A 22,030-nucleotide genomic window follows, 5' to 3' on the forward strand; every position below is an offset into this window, starting at 1 on the left:
TCAGCACCTGGTAGGTAGAACCAGACAGAATCTTGGAACTCACAGGCCAGCCAGACTATCCTAATTGGTGAACTCCTAGCCAATGAGAGACAATCTCTCAAAGAAATGGAAGGCTTTGCTGAGGATGACATGAAAAGTTGTCTTGTGGCCTCCTCATGTGTGCATGCATACACAACACACACACACACACACACACACACACACACACACACACACACACACACACCACAGGCATACAGAAATAAAATGAAATGTAGAGATCAAGGATATCTTCAGATCACTCCCCTATCTGGACATGCTGCTTTGATTTGAAGCTTTTTCTCCAATTTCCAAGTTTCTAAGTAGTTTTCTGTGACTTTAAAAACCCAAGCCTGAGAACGTTCCCACCACAAAATCTACCCCTATCCTCCAATGTGTGTGTGTGTGTGTGTGTGTGTGTGTGTGTGTGTGTGTGTGGTGTGTGTTTATATCCCAAAGTGACTGTTGTTTCCTTTATTTAAACACCAGGCTCTGTTTTCACTGGAAATGACAGTAGCAGCCTAGGCTGAGTAATTTCAGAACTGGAGACATCAATACTAACAAGAAGGGCAATGAAGAACCGCAGTTCTGCCAAGATAAACTGCTCCCAGGGCAGGGCTCACAAGCATTCCTTTGACTCACAGGCATCTTCTCACCTCTGGCCTGACTATGTAAAATCAATATGCCAGCTGAGAACTTTGTTGACTATTTACAAGATTTACCCTTCTAACTCCGCACCCTGGTTTCTTAGCCCACAGTGCTGGAGTTAGAGTTTGCAGCCTTCTGAGAGAACAAATGAGACTCCTTTTAATCTGGCCATCTCATCATCACCTCAAGATTCCCAAAGGTATCTTCAATCCAGAACTAGGTAAGGGGTTTCCTAACATAGGACTGTTGATTCTGCCCAGGATAGCTGTGAGTGGAACACAAGACTGTTGATTCTGCCCAGGATAGCTGTGAGAAGACCCTGATTGCAGAAGATTTCAAGGTAAACTTCTTCACCAATTGAACTTTCCTCTCCTTATCTTACTTCCACTTGTAAGGACCCCTAACATCCAAGAGGAACTGATTCTCTTTTCTTTAGAGACAGGGCCTCATGTAGCCCAGGCTGGTCTTGAACATGCTACAAATCTGAAGTAGTCCTTGAAAGTTAGTCCTCCTGCCTCCACTTCCAGGTGTGAGCCACTGCTTTGAGCTCAGAAGCACAATTCTCACTGCAATGTACCCAAATTCCATCAAGATGTTCCTAGTTCCTGATCCACTGTTAATCAGGTCATGACTTAATGCTGTGAATATATTAGGAACATGCTGAAAACATGAATTCTTAATTCCTAAAGGAGCTTTCAAATCTGCAAATGAAGCCTTCACAGACAGATATAATGAAAGATGATACAATGAAGGAATAAAGAATCACAAAATCTAAGGAAGAAATTCAACTCTTGTTGGTTGTTATTTTGTCTCTCATCTACTTCTCAAATTATTATACTTTCCCCAGAAAATAATCCCTTAATCATTATCTGAAGAGCGCTAATGATAAGGAACTTAATACCAATGAAGATGTTTTCTCCAATGGTATAATCACTAAACTCTGAAGTTTATTGTTAAAGTTGGTCAACATCTTTCCAACTAGATTGCTACAGAAATCTGATAACTCCAACTCTGTCTAGGTTGGCTTTTGCACATTTTGGGCAGCTTCAGACTCTGTCTCTTTTCATACAGTATGGAGACAGCACTGGGTTGCTTGTCCACAGTCTCTCATATTAGTCATACTAATAACACCACTAGGAAAATTAGGGAAACAATGTTGAAATATTGCTCAGTTGTGTCTTTGAGGGATAAGGAGATGGCTGAAAGTACCACAGATTCTAAATAAACCATCTGCTGGACAATTTGACTACCCACTGCATGAAGGGCCCAAGAATGACATGGGGTAGAAGTGTGGTGGGAGGGCAAGAGGAAGAGAGAGGGAATCAAGATTGGCATATAAAGCAGCCAGTTAGCACGGAAAACCCCTCCCCTGAAGGATACACATAGCCTAACAGAGAATGTGCTAGGTAAATCCCTAGGAATAAGAAGATAGTGTATTTGCACCACTACCCCTGTGTCTCTGGCCCATCTCTTTGTTCCAGCACACAACAGCCCTGAAATCCCAGTGACTATCTTCTGGGAGGGGTCCACATCTTTAACAGGATGGCTTTCTGTATCAAGAGCCTCTCCTGTTAGTTAGCCTAAGAAGCCATGCTGCACACCTGAGTTTTCACACTTCCTGAGACCTACACAACCAAGATTTAGGGCCCATGCATCTCTGTTTCCAGAATTTAGTTGGGGTTTCTAAAATGTGAATATCTATACAGTCAGGTGGCACTTCTAATAAAGAGAGACTTTAAGAATGTCTTTAAAGGAAGACATGAGAACATGCCAGGGAGGAATTCAAGAATGATTCCCCACTAAAAAGTAGTAAAAGTAGTATTGAAAGGAATCATGTGTTTCATGGGTAAAAAGATTAGCACTTTTCATTTAGTCCTCATGATTAAGAAAGCAGACTCAGGTATAGTGATGCACATCCATGATCCCAGCACTCATAGGCTGGGGCAGAAAGCCTGAGAGTTCTGTGGTGGTATTGTGTTCTCCAAAATATTGTGCACCCTAGTAAACTTATCTGGGGTAAGAGAATAAAACAGTCACTAGATACAAAGGCAAGAAAATGGTGGCACTCACACCTTTAATCCTAGCATTCCAGAGGCAGAAATCCATCTGTTCAAGGATACAGCCAAGCATGGTGACTCATGCCTTTAATACCAGAAAGGGAGCCTTTAATCCCAGGGAATGATGGCAGAAACAGAAAGATATATAAGGTGTGAAGACCAGAAACTAGAGGCATTTGGCTGGTTAAGGTTTTTGGCTTTGGAGCAGAAATTCAGATGAGATTCCTTTCGGATGAGGACACAGAGGTTTCCAGTCTGAGGAAATAGGATCAGCTGAGGAACTGGCAAAGTGAGGTAGCTGTGGCTTGTTCTGCTTCTCTGATCTTCCAGCTTTCATCCCAATAACTGGCCTCAGGTTTGATTTTATTAATAAGTACCTTTAAGATTCATGCTATGGAGTTCCTGCCAGATGCTCCCACATGAAGACACAACACAGCCAAACGTCTGCCTGTGCCACTGGGCTGAGAAAGGGAGGTTAGATCCCCTTGCTGACTCTTGCTTGCTGTTGTTAAGAGTCAAAATTTATCTCCAAGCCCCACCTGCCCAAGGGCAAGGTAACTTCCTGAAATTCTGGGAACTGGAGTTCTTAGGAAATAACAAGCCACATGTTTTTACCTCCCTAAACAAGTTTTTTTGAAGCTATTACTCTGGATGTGCTTGATCACATGTAGGTGGGAGGTACATAGACAGAAAATACATCAGGATGTATGTTTGCCCCTGATTGGACCTTATGGGGAATGCAATGCATTATGGGTTTTACTTTTTTAAGTCCCTGAAAAGTATGACTCTCTCTAGAAATTGGGGTGGATTTGATGATCCATTTTTCTGATCAGTACTTAATTAAAACTTGCTTCAAATTTGACTCAAAAATATGGAAACAGTTTTTCTCTCTAAAATCTCAAGATTAACACTGTGATATTATGAATTAGTTATTTGCTGTCCTTGTGTCTCAGTTTCTAAAACTGTAGATACCTGGCATAGTAGGAATATTAATACCAATGGGTAACAATAGATACTAGGAGAGCACAGTATGGGCTTGTTATAATAATTTGGTGCAGTGATTCCTGTTCTCTATTCCATGTATCCGTGGCAGTCATATTTTTAGAGGTATACCATGACTGGTATAAGTATTCGAAAGCCTGCCCTAAAGGTACTTCAGGAACAATCCTGTCTCTTTAGCCATCTTGCTATGGTCCAAACACACTAGGAGAGTGATGGAGTTTAGATGGGAGAGTACTGGGCCAATTGTCAGGAAACATTCCTGGTTGTTCCATGGATTAACTGTCTGCACTACATGTACCTGCTCAAACTATCCAAAGACAGCCTCACACACTCGAAAGGATTGCCATAGCAAAGCTGAAGGTCTGAATTACTGGGATGTTTTTGTGCTTAAACTTTTAAAAGTCTAGTGAGAAGTTTGTGATTAAATCACCCAAGAGCTTGAAAAATAATTAAATCTCTTCTTCCTCCTTTTCTTTGTCTTCCTCCTCCACCCTTCTTCATCTTTATCCACCTCCTCTGCTTCCTCTTCCTTTTCCTCCTCCTCCTCATTCTTCTTTTCTCTTTATCTCTCTTCTTTCCTGCTTATCCATACTTTTTCTTTCCTTCCTCTATGTTGGTCTCAGAATAAATGGCATCTGTAGCATCATATGAACTATCTATTAATTGTTGTTGTTCATTAGGCTGGTTCATCTTACACATACCCGAATTTTCATTATACCTTTTAGAATAAAAGAATAGTTCTTTATATTCAAGTCATCCACATTATACTGTGGGAAAGAAACATAACACAAAGAGCAGACAGAAATAGCACACCAACACAAATATGTACTTTGCACCTGAGGTACAGACAAGGTCATATACATGCTGCCTTCGACAGGTGTCACCTCTGCTGTGGCATACAACAGTCCACCCTGGAGCTTAGCTTTGTAGTTGGGATGAAATGACCAAAAGTCTGAAAACCCTGTAGTGGTACCAGAAGATTGCAAGAGGAGTTGAACCATATTCCTGACCATAGGACAGTGTTGTGTGTGTGAGATCATGTGACAGAGATATATGTATGTGTTTCAGTGGTTTCTTTGTTCAAACAATTGTTACATGTGGTAGGATTTTCATTGCATTGTGTACTTGGTCATGGCTTTATTAGGAGGTTTTGTCCTTGCATAGTGTGATTAAAAAATCTGTGATCCTAAAGCTTGACTTCCAACTGCTACCATATATGGTTACCATCAGTATTTCTTGTATGATACAATTTCTGTCCTTTCTCTAACCTTCTTGTATCCACTAGGTCAACCTTCCTTCCAAAGCTTGATTCACACTTTCATTGTATGTTTATGAGCAGCAGCATGACAGGTAGGTACTATAGATAGATACCTTGAAAACTGATAAAGTCTTTGCAAATTCTATTTTATTGGAGATGTCAATAGCAAAGAAGCAGAGATAACAAAGAGCTGCAGCCTTCAAATGATACTTGAGTTCATCTATGTATGTGAAGTCAAGGTACAATGTCCTATATAAAGCATGAGTTTTATAACTAATTTTAATAATTGCAAGAAAGAAAAGAAATAACAAAATTCCATTTATCAATCAGTAGTACTTTTTAGCTAAGTAAAATACTCTAGCTCTTGCCATTTCTGAGTGGAAAATATCACAGATTAATAGTCAATCATTATGTACAAAGAGTTGGTATCTCTAAGAGAAAGTCAGATTGTCAGAAGTGAGGTTCTGTGCCACAGTGTATGACTTCCACATCAAATTTCCCTGGAAGACCTAGGCAATGCCCACCTATAAACACAGCCAGTATTTATGCTCTACCAGGCCCCAGTGAAGGGCAGGGCAGCAAAGATGACAGGATACATATGGAAACTGCCCTTCTGAATTTCAGACCACATCATGATCTTTTATACTTACTGGATTCCAGCATAAAACAAATAGTAAAGAATCAGCACAACACAATCAAGACAAATTAAAGTGGATGAGTTTGAGACTTTGATGGTAAATTGACACTGTCCCAGGATACTGATTATGACTCATAAAGGTAAACTGGAATGAAAGATTTGGCTGAAGCTGCTTAGCTGCTAGGATCTGCAGGACAGGACACTGCGGAGCATGAGCTGTCCCTTCAGCCAAGGCTAGCCTTGTAGCTTCATGCCACCAACACTCACCATTCTTGCAGATCAGGATAGCCAGAAAATCATCAGAAGAGGAATTGAGGAAAAGCAAGAGGCTGGGGGCCTGTGCTGTCACAAAGCTCAGTGTGATGGTTTCCTTGGATGGGGCTGTATCTGTGTAGATAGCTGAAGACGAGGGGCTTGTGTTCTTGGTCACCGGGTATGGTTCTTGAAACATGTATGTAACTGAGCTGCCAGAATCAAAAAGAGCTGAAATCTCTGCAAAAAAGAAGACAAGAGAGCACATTTTCAAACACTAAGTCAACTACTTGAAGTAGTTATAATGCCTGCCCATTGTTTCCTTGCATTCAGCACAGTGTGAGGGCTGTTAAAAAATTAGACAATGTGCTTAAGAATTTTGAAGAGGCTCAAATCTACTCTAGTGAGTATGTTCACATATGTGCATGAGGGTTCGTGTTGGAGACTAAGGCTAGTGTGCCCTCCTCTATCGATGTTCTCTTCATTTTTGAGACACTGGACCTAGAGCTTGTGTACTGGCTAGACTGGCTGATCAGTGAGCTCAGAACTCTTATCTCACCTCCTCTAGGGACATCTTGTTTTCTGTGTGAGTGCTAGGGATCCACACTCAGACTCTCATCCTTGTGAGGTGAGCACTTTGCTAACAGAGCCATTTCTGCAGCCCTGTGTATCCATTGTTTGCAATTAGAAATGTGTCTGGGGATCTTAATCACAACACTAACCTTTTCTCCCTATCACTATGTTATTCAGTGAGATGGTCTTTGTAAATCATTGAAGAGCATTGGCCAGCAGGGTTTGGATTTATGGAACCTCTGTGTTGTAAGAAAGTATCACCTGGAGCTGGGAAGATGGAATTCTTAGATCTGTGAGTACACATCTGACTGTCAAACTGTGTGGTAAACTTGAGTTCATGTGGGTATGATAGGGTTTTCTTCTTCCTAAATGAAGGGTGCAGTGTTCCTAATCCTCCCTCAATATTCCCTGGCAAAGTGTGGGGCACTGAAAACATAACCAACCTTGGCTTTGCTTCCTAATGCTCTTGCCATTTTTCTGCCCTGTGAAAACTGTTAACAGTCTGTAATAGTAACACCTAATTAATACTACATGTTTATGCATATTCTCTGGCAGACTGGGACTACTAGTGCAATTTTATGAAAGGTTCAAAAAGAATGTTTGTCTTTCATCAAGCAAGTTATATCAGTGTTTCTTTTGTTTAAAATAGGAAGCATACATTTATGGCCATGAAGATGTTGGCTCATGATTTGCTTGATTCTTTTCCATAGGGATTTACAACCTGCATTTTGAGCTACTCTTTTCTAGTTAACAAAATAAAAAGCCCTTGTTTGTTTGATATTTGTATATATAGTCAAATGTGTATGTGATTCACAGTGTATGAAAAACAGATATGAACATGTACATGATGATTTTTCTTCTTTTTAGGACATTAAATCAAAAATGGAAAGACTTTTATGATTAGACATGTCACACAAAACTGATGTCCTTGTTCTTCTCCTGGACCTGCTTTTCCTTATTTCTAATGTTTAGGCATTATTTGTTTCAGTATAAAGCCTAGTTCCACGGAATGTGTAGGTTCTGCTGCTCATCCATTTCCTTCTGTTCTGACAGGAGATAAAGGAGCTGGAATGGGTTTAGTTTTCTCATAGATTACTTATGAAGAAAATCCAAAGCATATTCAGTGAATTTTAACTTTTACTTTTACTTTAACTTGAGATAGGATAACATTAGAAAATATAGTAAGAACCAGCATGTAGGGAGAATTTGCAGGCTATGTGAAGTATTCATTGAATGCTAAACATGATCCCTCATAAAAAATGTCTGCATTTCCTGCTCATTAGAAAGTGAAAATCGAGGAAGTTTGAGAATAAGTATATAACTACTTTCTCCCGTGGACAATGGTAAATGAGTAAGAACACAAACCAAGACTATTTCTGCAGAGCTCTGGTGACAGATGAATTAAGTAAGAGAAGACAGTATTTATAATGGGAACTATTGCAACAGTTAAAACTTAGGCTTACAAACATTTATGACATATATAGGAATGCTTATTGGATGAAATAAAGGAAGCCTATGGCATAAATAAAATACACATCATAATCTCCACTATATTAAATGCAAGTAACATTTTTTGTTCATTTGTTTGAAATGATTGTCTATGTGGTTCAGTTAGTTTCAACTTTCTAGATTTGTACATCAATTTCCAAATTTATTATCTGGCATTTTTAGCAATAAAAATATTTAAGTGATAGAATTGGCTATTCAGTCAATAATAGAAGAAAGCTGAAGGCAAAGAAGTACATATTGATAAATGACACCTAGGCATATGGATATTATCAGGCAAAAGGATCATGTCAAGACTGCCAAGGTGGCTCATAGGATAAAGATGCTTGCAGCCAAGCCTGATGATCTGAATTCAGTCCCTGTGAACATACTGTAGAGTGAAGGAAGCTACTCCTGTAAGTTGTGCTCTAACCACACATGTGCCCTGGCATGCTGACAAACACACACACACACACACACACACACACACACACACGAGAGAGAGAGAGAGAGAGAGAGAGAGAGAGAATAAAATAGATAGATAGATAGATAGATAGATAGATAGATAGATAGATAGATAAGAAGTAAATAAATAAATAAATGTACTTTAAATTTGGTAAAATAAATAAAGGAATTATATAAAGCCCAATCTTACAACAAATATAAAAATTAACTCAAAATGTAACAAAATCCTCAATAGAAGAGCTAAACTTATAGACTACTAAGAAGAAACCATAGGCACAAACTTTTACACCTTTGAACCCACCAATGATTTCTCATGTATGACAGTAAAAGTAAAAGCAATAAAAGAAAGAAAAGATGAATTAGGTTCCATCAGAATGTAGTAGCTTTCTGTTTCAAAACATATAATGAAAACTCCGAAAAGAAAACTCACAGAATGGGAGGATAAATTTGCAAATTACATTTTTACAAGGGATATATATATATATTCAGAAAAGAGGAAGAAGTTGTGAATGAATGGCAATGAGAATAAAAATCTTCAACAGATTGGAATATGCAGTTATTCAAAACAGAACGAATGGTAATGATTTGAAAGACTGTTTAGCATGACTACTCATTAGGTATGAGCAAGTCAGAGCCACAGTATTGCACCATTCCCATACAGTCGGGTGTCTGCTGTAAGATAGGCACACAGTAGCAGGTTGTACGAGTGCAGAAAAACTAGAGCATTTGTGTACTTCTGTTAAGATGGAAAGTCTGCATCCCACTTTGAAAAACAATTTAACAGTTCCTCAAGAGATGAACATGGAACCAGCAAGGCTCGGCAGGTAAGTGAACTTGTCACTCACCAATCTTAGTGACCTGAGTTTTAGACCCAGTGCTACACAGTGATATTAGGTCCAAGGGGGAACCCCTCCCCGCCAAGTATTCCCAGAAAGGGCAGTCCCAGTGACTTGTCCCAAAATGAAAGTCTAGGCTCAGCTCAAGCTGGACTCTAGGAGGATTTCTAGTGAAAAGATCAAAACTCACAGGTAGCATTCCTCAGGAACCTGTGAAACTGTTCTCTGCCCACTGAAAAGGGCCAGTTCCCTTGGCATATACCTGTGGTTGCCTCCCAAAGGCCAAAGCTAACTTTCAGTCTTTCATGGTACCTAACACATGTAGCTGTTGTGCACTTCAAATCCTACACTAGGATCCTGGCCCACTGGCCCATCTTACCTCCTCCATTATGCTCCTTCCCAGGCTACTCCAGGTTCCCAAACTGGCAAGCCCCACACGTCCACCACCACCCTGCTTCTCTGCTCTCTTGCTAGCCTCTCTGCCATTCTCTCTCACTTCTCTCTGGCACCCCTCAAGTCTGCAGGGGAGATAGCCCTGCCCTGGCCAGTCCTATTTGCTCTTTTTTCTTTCCGTTTGGACTCTTCCTGATGCTGCTGTCTGTTCTCTCATATTTACAGTCAACAAAAGTTTACTCCCCGTGGAGCAGCCATTTCTATGGTTTCTTCCCTGTGCCATCACTTACAGGCAGAAGAAGAGAAACTGAGTTGTGAAAGTTGCTGTTTGCCTTCTACAGGACCACATGGCACATGTGTGCTCTGTCAGCTTCCTTTGCTCAAATAAATAAATGTCATAAAATGATACCAAATCAAAAAATAAATCCTGTGACATTCCTAAACACGCACATGAGTTTCAGGGATAGTATTTTTCAGAAGCATCAGAAAATGGAGACAGTCCAGTGCCCACTGTCTGACCAACAGGCAAGCAAGGAGAGGAGTAGCCATAAAACACTTCGACAATAGAAAGAAAAAATTGCCTTGACATGGGTGAAGTGACAACATTATTTAATCTGAGAAAGGTGAAACAAAGAAGCAATATGTATTAGGATTCCTTTTTTTCTTTTTATTATATTATTATTATTATTAATATTATTATTATTAGTAGTAGTAGTAGTAGTAGTAGTATATTTGTGTTATAATTTTACACATCGGCCATGGGTTCCCCTGTCCTCCCCCCTCCCGCCCCCACCACCACCTTGTCCCCATCCCCTTCCCTTCCCTCCATTCCCATCTCCTCCAGGGCCAAGACTCACCTGGGGATTCATTTAAACCTGGTGGATTCAGTACAGGCAGGTCCAGTCCCCTCCTTCAAGGCTGAGCAAAGTGTCCCTGTGTAAGCCCCAGGTTCCAAACAGCCAGCTCATGCACTAAGGACAGGTCCTGGTCCCACAGCCTAGATGCCTCCCAAACAGTTCAAGCTATTCAATTGTCTCACTTATCCAGAGGGCCTGCTCCAGCTGGGGTCTCCACAGCCTTTGGTTCATAATTCATGTGCTTCCATTCATTTGGCTATTTGTCCCTGTGCTTTTTCCACTCTTGGGCTCAACAATCCACGCTCTTACAGTCCCTCCTCTTTCTCAACTACTGGACACCTGGAGCTCCACCTGGGGCCGGGCTGAGGATCTCTGCATCCACTTCCATCAGTTATTAGATGAGAGTTACAGCTCGACTGTTAGGGTGTTTGGCCATCTGATCACCAGACTAGGTCGGATCAGGCTTTCTCTCAACCATTGCCAGCAGTCTACAGAGGATGTATCATTGTGGATTTCAGGGGACCTCTCCAGCACTCTGCCTATTCCTGTTGTCATGTGGTCTTCATTTATCATGGTCTGTTATTCCTTGTTCTGCCTTTCTGTTCTTGATCCAGCTGGGATCTCCTGCTCCCCTAAGCTTTCTTTCCCTCAAACCTTGCCCTTCATTACTCCCACTGTCATCCAGGTTGTTCATGTAGATCTCATCCATTTTTCTGTCATTGAGTGATCCCTGTGTCTTTCTTAGGGTCCCATTTTCTAGGTAGCTTCCCTGGAGTTGTATAGTAGAAGATGACTAGACTGCTATACAACTCCAGGGAAGCTACCTAGAAAATGGGTTCCTTTATAAGAGAGTTCTACCTCCACAAATCCACAGAGACAGAGAGAGGAGTGGCTTCTTGGGAGGCAGAAGGTTGCTAGAGGTGGTGAGACTTTGAGGTGGCTAATGAAAAAAAGAATCTGAACCTAGCTAGGGAAGGGTATGTGAGGAAGAACAGGAAGCAGGACAGATACACCTTACCGGGGTGATTTCTTTGCATTTGAATTGTATCTAGCTGAAAGACTAACAATAAATAAATCTTTTAAAACACACAAAAAGCAAAAAAGCCACATTCCTGGAGGGATATTTCCATCACATTTTTATTCAGAATAAAATCAGAAGCACAAGTAAGAAAAATCCCTAAAGCAAAGCAGCTGACCAAATAAATCAAAGGTCCCCAGCTCTGAGAGTGATTGACTTTCATATCACCTGGGCTGCAGAGATGGCTCAGAGGCTAAGTCCTCTTCCTTGTCCACAGGACCTGAGTTTGGTTCTTGGCACCCATGTCAGGCACAGAATCTGATACTGTCTTCTGTCATCCTTGGGCTCTCTTACCCATGGCATAAATGTACACAATCATCAAAAATAAAAATAAAAACAAATCTACACAAACAACCCAAGAAGGTAAGCCTGGTGGAAAGCAGCTAGACCACTGGTGGCATGACTTTGAAAGGTGGTCCTGCAATCCCCACATGCCCCTCTCTCATTTCTGCTTCACAGAAGCTGTAAGAAATAGAGTTTTCTGCCACACTCACCTATGATGTCCATGTCAGCATGGATGCAAAAGCAATAGAGCCAAGGAACTATGGGATGAAATGCCTGAAATTATAAGCCCAAATGAATGTTTCTTCCTTGTTAATGCACCATAAGGAACAGGAAATGGGTGATTGGGCCCAAGGCAGGTAAATGAGCACATGTCCTTAATTCCATCCTTGATATTCCACACGTTTAAAAACCTCATCTCTGGCATACATGCTGCTGCAATAAAAAGCAGGGAACAGCACCCCAGCAAGGAGCATTCCTTGTTCAGGGTTCTCTCTTGGCACATGGCTCCCCTTTTCAGTTCCAAGCCACATTTCCCAGAGGCAATTATAAAGACAAATATTTGGTTAGGAAGGGCATCTTACATCCATTGCTTATGCAGGGGATCATTTGATTTCAATAAAGAGGTAGAAATTAGAAACAGTAGGGTAGGTAGGACCCTGAAAAGGTTAAAAAGGACACAGTTGTTTATTTAACTGATGCATCAAAATGAGAAAGAGGTATTTTAATGATGTGGACCACAGCTGTGGCACTATCAACACAGGAGAGTAATCACAAGTATTGCAGAAAAGGAACCTCTACCATTGAGCCTAAAGACGAGGATGTTTCAGGAGATGTTTGGATGAGAGATGCAGGTAGACCCTCCAATCAAGGTTTCCCTTCCCCATCAGAAGATTTTGACATAGATACTACAGGACACTTTTGGTATACTTTGGCATCATGTCTGGTCCCCTGCATCTGCATGTGCTTCTCTGTAATAATGGGACCACTCAAGGATGCATTCCAACTTTACAGAGTTGTTCACAGAGTTTTCCCAATGTGAAAACTAAGAACACCTTTGTCTTCAAATTAATTTAAAATGCATTTGTTTATTTTTTAAGAATGTTATATCTGCTGTCTTTGTTGTTTTTTGTTACCTGGATACAGCTCAGGGTAAACCAGCAAGAGGGAACTTCAATTGGGAAAGTTCCTCTATCAGGTTGGCTTGTAGGCAAGTCTGTAAGGACATTTTCTTGATTAATGATTGGTCTAGGAGGTCCCAGCCTACTCTGAATAGCACTGCCCCTGGGCAAGTGGTCCTGGATTATCCAAGGAAGCTGACTGAGCAAGCCACCGGGAGCAAGCCAGTACACAATATTCCTCTTGGTCTGCTTCACTTCCTTTCTCCAAGTCCATGCCTTGGTTCACTGCCCTATAAACCAAATACACTCTCTCCTTCCCAAGCTATTTTGGTCATAGCACTTATCCTAGCAAAGGAGAGTAAACTGAAACAGATGTTGGGAGCAGGTTCATGGATGTTGCTGGGATAGACATGAACATGCTGTTTGGGGGTGGGTTGTGGATTGTGGAATGTATTTGGTACTTTGGCCGGGAAATGTATTGTGGGCTCAGAGTCTACTGGGATGTGATGTATGAATTTGCAACAATGTTGAGAGTAAAGCAGATGATGGAGGCCTAGTTTGTTACATTTCAGAGGGAAGAATAGACTATCAGGATTGTTGGTATGATATTTTGTTTATAGAATACCTGAAGGTGAAACTTGTGCTGCACTGAGAAAACAGAGGCTGGTCAGTTGGAGCTGAGAAATCAGCTGTGATTAATAAGAGACCAGAATCACTGAGGCAGAATCTTCTGGAAAGTGTTTACTCAGGGTTAGCACACAAAGCTGTAGGTCAGAGGAGCCAAAGCTACATCACAAGCTGGCACCAAACTTGGTAATATCTAAGAATCTTCCAAATGGTACTGGTTTGGATGGTGTGAAACTGCAGTACTGAAGGTGTCATAAAAGTTGAAACATGGCATCATGAGAGGTCATTGGTGAAGACACAGCCTTGGTTACTGTAGGATTGAAAGTATCATGGGGAGAAGTTTGGCACCATGTGTAGTGTCAGAGTTACTTAAGAGAGGCCAAGAAGCCATTGGTGAAGGTAGAGACCCCATCATATTAGTGATGCCTGGACTGTGGGACAACAGCCAAGGTAAACACAACTATGGGATGGAGCTGGACTGAGTGTAGGAGACGACCCTGTGTTCTGGAGATTATAGTGCCAGGGAAGTGGCATTGCTGGAGTTATCTCCAGTCCTGCTAGGGCCCGCAGCAATTCAGACCCAATTAAACACACAGAGACTTATATTACTTTTAAACTGTATGGCTGTGGCAAGCTTCTTGCTATCTAGTTCTTATATATTAAATTAACCCATTTCTATTAATCTATAAGTTGCCATGTGGCTTATGGCTTACTGGTACTTTACATCTTACTTCTCATGACAGCGGCAGCTGGCAGCATCTCCTGACTCAGCCTTCCATTTCCCAGAATTCTCTTCTATGCTTATCCTACCTATACTATACTTCCTGTCTGGCTCATGGTCAGTCAGCCTTTTATTTATCATTCAATCAGAACAACACATTCACAGCATACAGAAAGACATCCCAGCAGAATGGCTAGACCCTCAGGAGGTCAGATCATGAGTGGGTACCAGGTGCCAAGCATTGAATGTTTTACACTGTCCACATTCAGTTGCTTTGGTTTGGTTGTGACTGTGCTCTGGTTCCTCCTCTTCAAATAAGAAAGGATGTTACTTATTTTTTATATTAGAGGAAAAAATACTTCAGAGACTTTTAGAGAGTTCAGATAGTTAAAGAGAGTGAACTTTTAAAAGTGTTTAAAATTTTAAAAACTGTGGAAATTTTTATTTTAAATTTTTAGAAGCTGGAATTTTTATTGTGATATTGATATCAATATGAGATCTTAGAGGCAAATGAGAAGGAAAGGTGATGGTTTAATTGTAATGTATTGGTGTGTCAAGTTGACAAGGGGATCATTGTTCTGGTCAATTTTTGTCATCTTGACACAGGCCAGAATAATCTGGGAAGACAGAACTTTACTTAAGAAATTGCCTCCATCAGATTGACCTGTGGACAAGACTCTGGGGGTATTTTCTTGATTAATGATTAATATGGGATGGGATTGCACAGCCCAGTGTGGGCAGTGAAACCCCTAGGCAAGTGGACCTGGGCTGTGCAAAGAAACAGGCTGAGCAAACCATGAGGGGTAAGCTAGCATTCATTCCTTCATAGATTTTACTTCATTTTTTGCCTCCAAATTCTGCCTCCAGTTGCTACATTGCCTTCCCTTGATGTTGCTCTGTGACCTGTAAGTCAAATAAACCCTTTCTTCCCCCAGGTGTTTTTGGTTATGGCATCTTTTACAACACTAGAAAGGAAACTAAGACACATATCTAATGCATTCTTATCACACACCCCCAACTCCTTCCAACTCCTCATATTCCCTCCTAACTGCATGCTGTTTATTTATCACCCATTGAGTCCAGTTAACGATGGCTTTTTTGGCTTGCTTATAAGACCATCTGAGGGAGCATGGGCACAGTAACAGTCAAGAAATCCAACTCTTCTTCAACTAATCAACTGTCAGTCAGTTGTCAGCTAGGGGTAGGGCCATTTGAATCTCTCCAAATTCCATGTTGGAATATTGACTAGACTGATCTTTACAGATTGTGTATAAGCAACTACAACCTCTATGAGTTTGTGAGCTCCTATCTACACAAGTTTCAAGGCTAGCAAGATGGCTCAGAGGGTAAAAAGCACTTTTCACCTTACCTGCGGCCCTAAGATTGATCCATGGACCCACATGGTAGAATGAGAGGTCAAGAGTTTTCTCTAACCTCCACATGTGTGCACTAGCACATGCGTTCCCTCAACAAAATAATAGATGAATAGAAAAACTTAAAGTTTTGTCTTTAGTTAGGAGCTATCAATTGGGACCTGTTTTATAGATTCTAAACTCTGATACAGGGTTTAACACCCTATTGGTCCTAAAGTTTGCCTCAATGTTTTGTTTTCCCAAGAAGTTTATTATGTTTCCTGGCAATAACAAGTAAATAATCCCAATTAGTTGGACAGAAGGTCAGAATGAAGGACAGGAGAAATTAAATTATAGAATCCTTCAAAGAAAACACTGGGTTCTTCTTTTTTTTTTTTTCTTTAACTTTCAGATTAAGTTAGACTAGATGTGTTTAAAGGCTGCAGAGATGCCTCTTTTGTTCAAGTGCTTTCAGTTTGATTCTCAAAACCTAGGTTAAAAAAATAACTAGCATAGTGGTGGTGGCAATCTCAATGCTAGGGAGGCAGACTCTGGTAGATTCCTATAGCTTTCTGGCCAGTCATCCTAGTCCATTGGAGAGTCTAGACCGGGGAGAGACCCTGCCTCAAAATATAGGGTAGACATCACCTGAGCAACATGTACCTATTTTTTCCTATGGTCTGCACATGCATGCACAACCCTCATACACAAGAATACACACACACACACACACACACACACACACACACACACACACACACATTCCAAAAAGGAGAGTGTCTTCATAAATAGGTAAGAACCATATAGAATTACTGTGTCTTGCAGCAATTAAAATATTTCGTTAGTATTAAACACTATTCTTTGTACATTGTTTACACTAGGTGCACAGCAAACTACTATTTTATAAATAAAAGTTAAAAATCTACATATTTTTATTCATTGATATGTATTCTTTAAAGAAAAATTAAAGATGGCTTAAGTGTTTCTAGATCTTCTTTTGCACTCAACACTGTAGTCCTTTGATACATTTTCTAATTGAAATACTGGAACTAGAAATGTTAATAAGTGGTCCATTTCTGGTCTTCAGCTTTTTCTTCAATCTGGATGATGTGCCCATTTTCAACTATGACCTTGCACAACTGCGCTGCCAACAAGCATGCAAGCCCAATGTCAGGATAGAGACTATGACTATGTTGATGAGCTAAGCAGAGTCTAAACAGGAAAACCTTGAGAGTACAAATCTGGGGCACTGCTTGAGGGCATGGAGAATGTTGGTTGAACCATAGTCACACATAGAAGCAATGGTGTAGTTTGCCTAAAGGCATTGGTGCCATTGGTTTGATCATGCCATGTGGACATTAGAGCATCACATACAGGAACAATGGTAATGGTGTACTGCCTCAGGCATGGGATTGCCGGAGGTGGTGTGTGGAAGCTGCAGACTGGACACAGTAGTGGCATGCACGCCCAGCTTACCTTTCTGGCAGAAAGGCCCTTCATATGGGGTGTTGGTGCAGTCACAGGAGTAGCCACTGTGCTTTTCCACACACTTGCCCCCATTGTGGCAGTTGCTTCCATAGCTGCTGCAGTGACCTGGGCAGCCAGGTCTGACTCCAGACGTGACCTTTGCCCTCTCTTCCAGGTCCACTTTCTGCCCATTCAAATGTAAAGAGCGGATACATCCAAGAAACCCTTTCTGTCTTGATGATGTGCCTCCTAGGTGGGGAAAACAAGAAGGAAAACATGAGCTGTGTCATTGCTATATTTCATAGATATAACCAATAGATCACAGAACCTCTGACTGTCCCCTCCCCCAGAAATCAGGCCACTTCCTGCTGCAGGATCTCTCCCTGGACACGATGGGAGAGCCTGCTCTGACCACGCAGCTCTTCCTCTTCCCTTTGTAGCTACAGACAAGGCCTGCCTCTTCCCTACTGCCATGATGCCAAAGGGCCTTGAGGGCTGGATGCTAATGATGATGTCTAGCATGTAAATTGGGGCATGTGGTGTGGAACTTATCCCCATCTTCTTGAAAATCTGTAGAATCAAAATGCCTTCCTTTTGTTCTTTGGGTCTAAGAGCTCCTTACACTGATTTTGGAGCCTGTCAGGCTTTTGTGGTCTTCATGCTATTGCTCTCTGAAGGAAACTGACTGCAGGATAATTTCACCTCAGCTTCCTTCTATCGACCTGTAGCACTGTTTTACATAAGAGTAACATCTTTGCACTAACACTTAACTGAGGTGGTATTGTCAGCCCTGCTGAATTTTTCTTTAAGATCCCAGTGAGAGAAAGGAATTTAAAGAAACATGAAGTCAGGGCTGTGGATTTAATCCAGTTGGTAGAGTGCTTGCCTGGCATGCATGAAGCCCTGAGTTCAATTTCCAATACCACTGAATTAAGTAATCATGGCTGTGCACATTAAGTAAATCTCAGCACGCAGGATGTGGAGGCTGGAGGATCAGAAGTTCAAGGCCATCTTTGACTATGTAGCATGTTTGAGGCCAGCTTAGGAAATATGAGACCCTGTTTCAAAGAAAAACATGCCCAGAGAGCGAGCAAAACTAAGAGAGACATGGCTGTTCTTAGATGCATAGGAATGAAAGTTTATGTGACCATGGTGTCTGCATATAAATATAATGTGGATTTTTTAATGCAGCCTATAGTATCTTCATTGGAAAAAAAAAAGGGATAGAGTCAGATTATCTTTCCTGGCAAATTTCAAAGAGAACTGAAAGATGCACCAAAGAGATGAACCTGCAATAAATAAATTCCTTTATGCTTATGCAGTCTAGGACTGTGCACTGGGAAAGGGAAAGATCAGTGTTGAGGTTCACCTCCATGTCATTTACAGTTAGCCATATTGACCATTGAATTGTTGGATTTTCAGCTATTCCATCTATCATTCCATGTTTTTATAGTAAAAGCTTACTGAGGATCATGGAGTATAGTGTATGTTCATGTACTCTTGTCCTCTGGGCCCTTCTCTTGAATCGTCCACCTACTGCCTAGACTCAGTAGGTGATTATGTATTATCTATTTTTTGATCTTAGAGTTATCTATAAAATGCTGTTTGGCAGATAAGATTTCTCCACTCAAATTGAGACTTGGACTGTAATCTGACTCTCAGCAGAGATACATCTGGAGGCTGTCAGGAGAGGGTTCAATATCCTCCATCAAGCAATGGGCAGATTTAAACTTTCTCATTGTTTTGTTCACAGAGAAAACCCCCCTCTTCCTAGATATAAGAGAAATGTGTGCTAAGAGACAAGAAGTTGGAAAAGCACAGTTAAATCCCATTAGTCTGTACGTGTGCTCTGCTGAGAATTCTAGGAGGTCCTAAAAGAGGCAGAGGCCCATTCTGGCTTTGGAAAACAGGCATTTTGTGTCCGATATTTGAGCTCAAGGTTATATCATAGATGAGTGGAGAGTGCATAAAAGTCCTTGAGGTCTGTCTAATGTACTAGTGAAAAATAGAAAGAATGGGAGGAGAAGAAAAAGAAGAAAGGGAGAGGAGCGGGAGAAAATACTGATGGTAGATACTACACATCAATTATTTCCTGTATTTTTAGGCTGTCTTAACTGAGACTCATTCCTCTTATAATACAACTCTATTAAATTTGGTTTAGAAAGTAACTAGATCTGCATGTATACATATAAAAGAAGACAGGATAGGCATTGGAAATTTGCCATTTTGAATAAGAACTATAAGTATAAACAAAGAAAATAAAATTGTAAATTGAGGCTGGGGATGGATCAGTGAGTCCAGTGCTTACCTCACAGACATGGAGACCTGAATCTGATCCTCAGAACCTAGAGAGACTGCATGGGACTGGACTAGGTCCTCTGCATACATGAGACAGTTGTATAGCTTGGTCAGTTTGAAGGGCCCTGGCAGTGAAATCAGGATCGTGAGCTGGCTTTCTGGAGCTCATTACCTATGGTGGGACACCTTGCACAGCCTTGATGCAGTGGAGAGGGTCTGGGACCTACCTCACCTGAATATACCAGGCTTTGCTGACTGTGGGAGGCCTTATCTTTTCAGAGGAGGAGATGGAAGATGGGTTGGGGGTAAAGGCTGGAGGCGGGAGCAGAGGATAAATCTGCTCAATCCCAGTTGTCCCGCCTATACTTCCTGCCTGGCTACTGGCCAAGACAACAGGAGAGCAGGATCTGCAGTTAGTACATGAAATGAATAAAAAATTTCTTAATAAAGAAAAAAAAAACCTATAAAAAGACTAAGTGATATGATGTATGCCTATAATCACAGTGATGTGAGATATGAGGTGGAGACAGGCAGATATCTGCAAAACCACAGTGTAGATGCTTAGAAATATACCTTCCTTAATCCATCCCAGGTATGGTGGTTTGAATGAGAACAGCCTCATCAACATCAAGTTTGCATACTTGCTCCCCAGTTGGAGGAACTGTTTGAGAAGGATTTGGAGGTGTGACCTTGTTGGAGAAGGTGTGTCACTTGGGACTAGCTTTGAGGTTTCAAAAGCCTATGCTATCCTCACTTATCTCTCTCTGCCTCATACTTATGTATCAAGATGCAAGCTTTAGGCTATCGCCCCAGTGCCATGACTGCCTGGCTGTTGCCATGCTCCACATCGTGATTGTCACAGAGTCTACCCTCTGTAACCATGAATACAATCTAAGCAGTTTCTTGGCCATAGTGTCTTATCACAGCAATAGGAAAGTAGCTAAGATACCAGCTTACCAGACCAATAAACACTCATGAATCACTGCTTGAGTCCAAAGAATAAATAAGAACATTCCTGAGACACAAGGCTAGTGTCTCACTCTCAAATAATGAAAGAACTGTGTTTGCTTCTGATTTTGATAAGAATGGAGGCCAAGAGGCCAAACCTCAATTGCACTGTCTTGTCTGTTCCAATTTCAGGAAGTAAGTCTCCTTTAACCACAGATCAATCAATGGCACACAGCTGATTACACAGGAAGGCACATTACTTCTCTTCTGGGGATTATATGCAATAAACAGGGGAGGATTTATGGAGCCTCACACTGGGTTCTGTTTCTCCTGCTCTATAGTCACCCACTTCGTGGATTTGAATAACTCTTCATATATCTTCTTGGTGTCACTTTTCTCCTAGCAGAGGTGGCAAATGCAAGATCTATTGCACATTTTCTTGCCTGTGTGACTTAGACAACAAGTTTATAAATGCAGAAAGGGTGGGTGGGGTAATTCTCTGGTAAAAATGCACTTCTCAATGTAGAGACATATAAATTAAGTACAATTTCTCCAGACTAGAAGCTCATGCCCTTCTAGATGCTGAGAGAGCATCATCATGAGTCACTGTGTAGCTACCTTCCACAGTAAACTGAAGTTGTGCTATTATAGGCTGTGTTTTGTTTTTATAAAAGAGAAAAATCTAAAGAGCAGATGATTTTTATTAAAAGGAATGTACAGACTAGATCACATGTTGGATAATTTTAAGAAGATTCATACCAACACAAAACACACACACACACATGTGCACATCCATGGACATATTCACATATAAAAACACATACACATAAACACACACAAACACACATGCACAGACACATGTACATGCACAAGAGACAACATAAACATGCACACAGAGAAAACACAAATACATATACACACATACATGTACATGCACACAGAGACATGTACACTCTCCTTCGAACACAAGGGCCCTGAAGATTAAAATCAGGGTGTCAGCCTTGGCGAGAGTCTGTATCTGCTGAGCTATTTGTCAATTTGTAAAAAGAAAGAAATCTTAGCAAATTTCAAGAATGTCTTCCATTGAGAAATCAGATGGAGATGCACCTGCTTTCTGGCTGGCTTCTTTCCAGGACCCTACCCAGATTTAGCAGGTTGAGTTACTTGGAGGCCTTTGCACATACATATTCCAGCTATCATTCTGATACATTTGCCACTTTCCATTTTTGCATCTTGACTTATGTACAGTTGTTGGGCAGCTATTTTTTCAAATTATAACATTCCTTCCTAGAGAGGCTCTTTAAGACTCATGATGCAAACAAAGTTTGCACCATTCACAATCCCCTCCCAAAGGTTATATGTAGCTTTATTTTTACTCTTTGGGGGCCCACACACAGCTCCCAAATAAATACATGGAGACTTGTTCTTACTTATGAATGCCCAGCCTCAGCTTGGCTTGTTTCTAGCCAGTTTTTCTAACTTAAATTATCCTATTTATTTTTAACTACATTTTGCCTCTGAGCTTTTTACCTTTCTTTATTCTGTTTATCTTTCTTTCCTTCTTACTCTGGGGCTGAATGTGTGGCTGGGTGGCTGGTCCCTGATATTCTCTTCTCCTTTCTCATTCCTCCCCTTCTTCTCTTGAGCTTAGATTT

The 22,030-nt window shown here is 41.0% G+C and overlaps 1 protein-coding gene across 3 annotated transcripts in view; it reads right to left on the reverse strand.

Moving 5' to 3' along the window:
* LOC118592981 (contactin-associated protein like 5-1-like) overlaps positions 1-22,030 on the reverse strand; it is a 934,683-nt gene that overhangs the window by 116,431 nt on the left and 796,222 nt on the right. For all 3 annotated transcript variants that reach the window (XM_036202117.1, XM_036202118.1, XM_036202119.1), the window contains exons 18-19: positions 17,139-17,378; positions 5,888-6,112 (exon numbers count right to left, since the gene is read on the reverse strand). In XM_036202117.1, the coding sequence (XP_036058010.1) occupies positions 5,888-6,112; positions 17,139-17,378 (465 nt within the window). The remainder of the gene's footprint in view (positions 1-5,887; positions 6,113-17,138; positions 17,379-22,030) is intronic.

The sequence above is a fragment of the Onychomys torridus genome, chromosome 11, assembly GCF_903995425.1.
Source record: "Onychomys torridus chromosome 11, mOncTor1.1, whole genome shotgun sequence".
Lineage (NCBI taxonomy): Eukaryota > Metazoa > Chordata > Mammalia > Rodentia > Cricetidae > Onychomys > Onychomys torridus.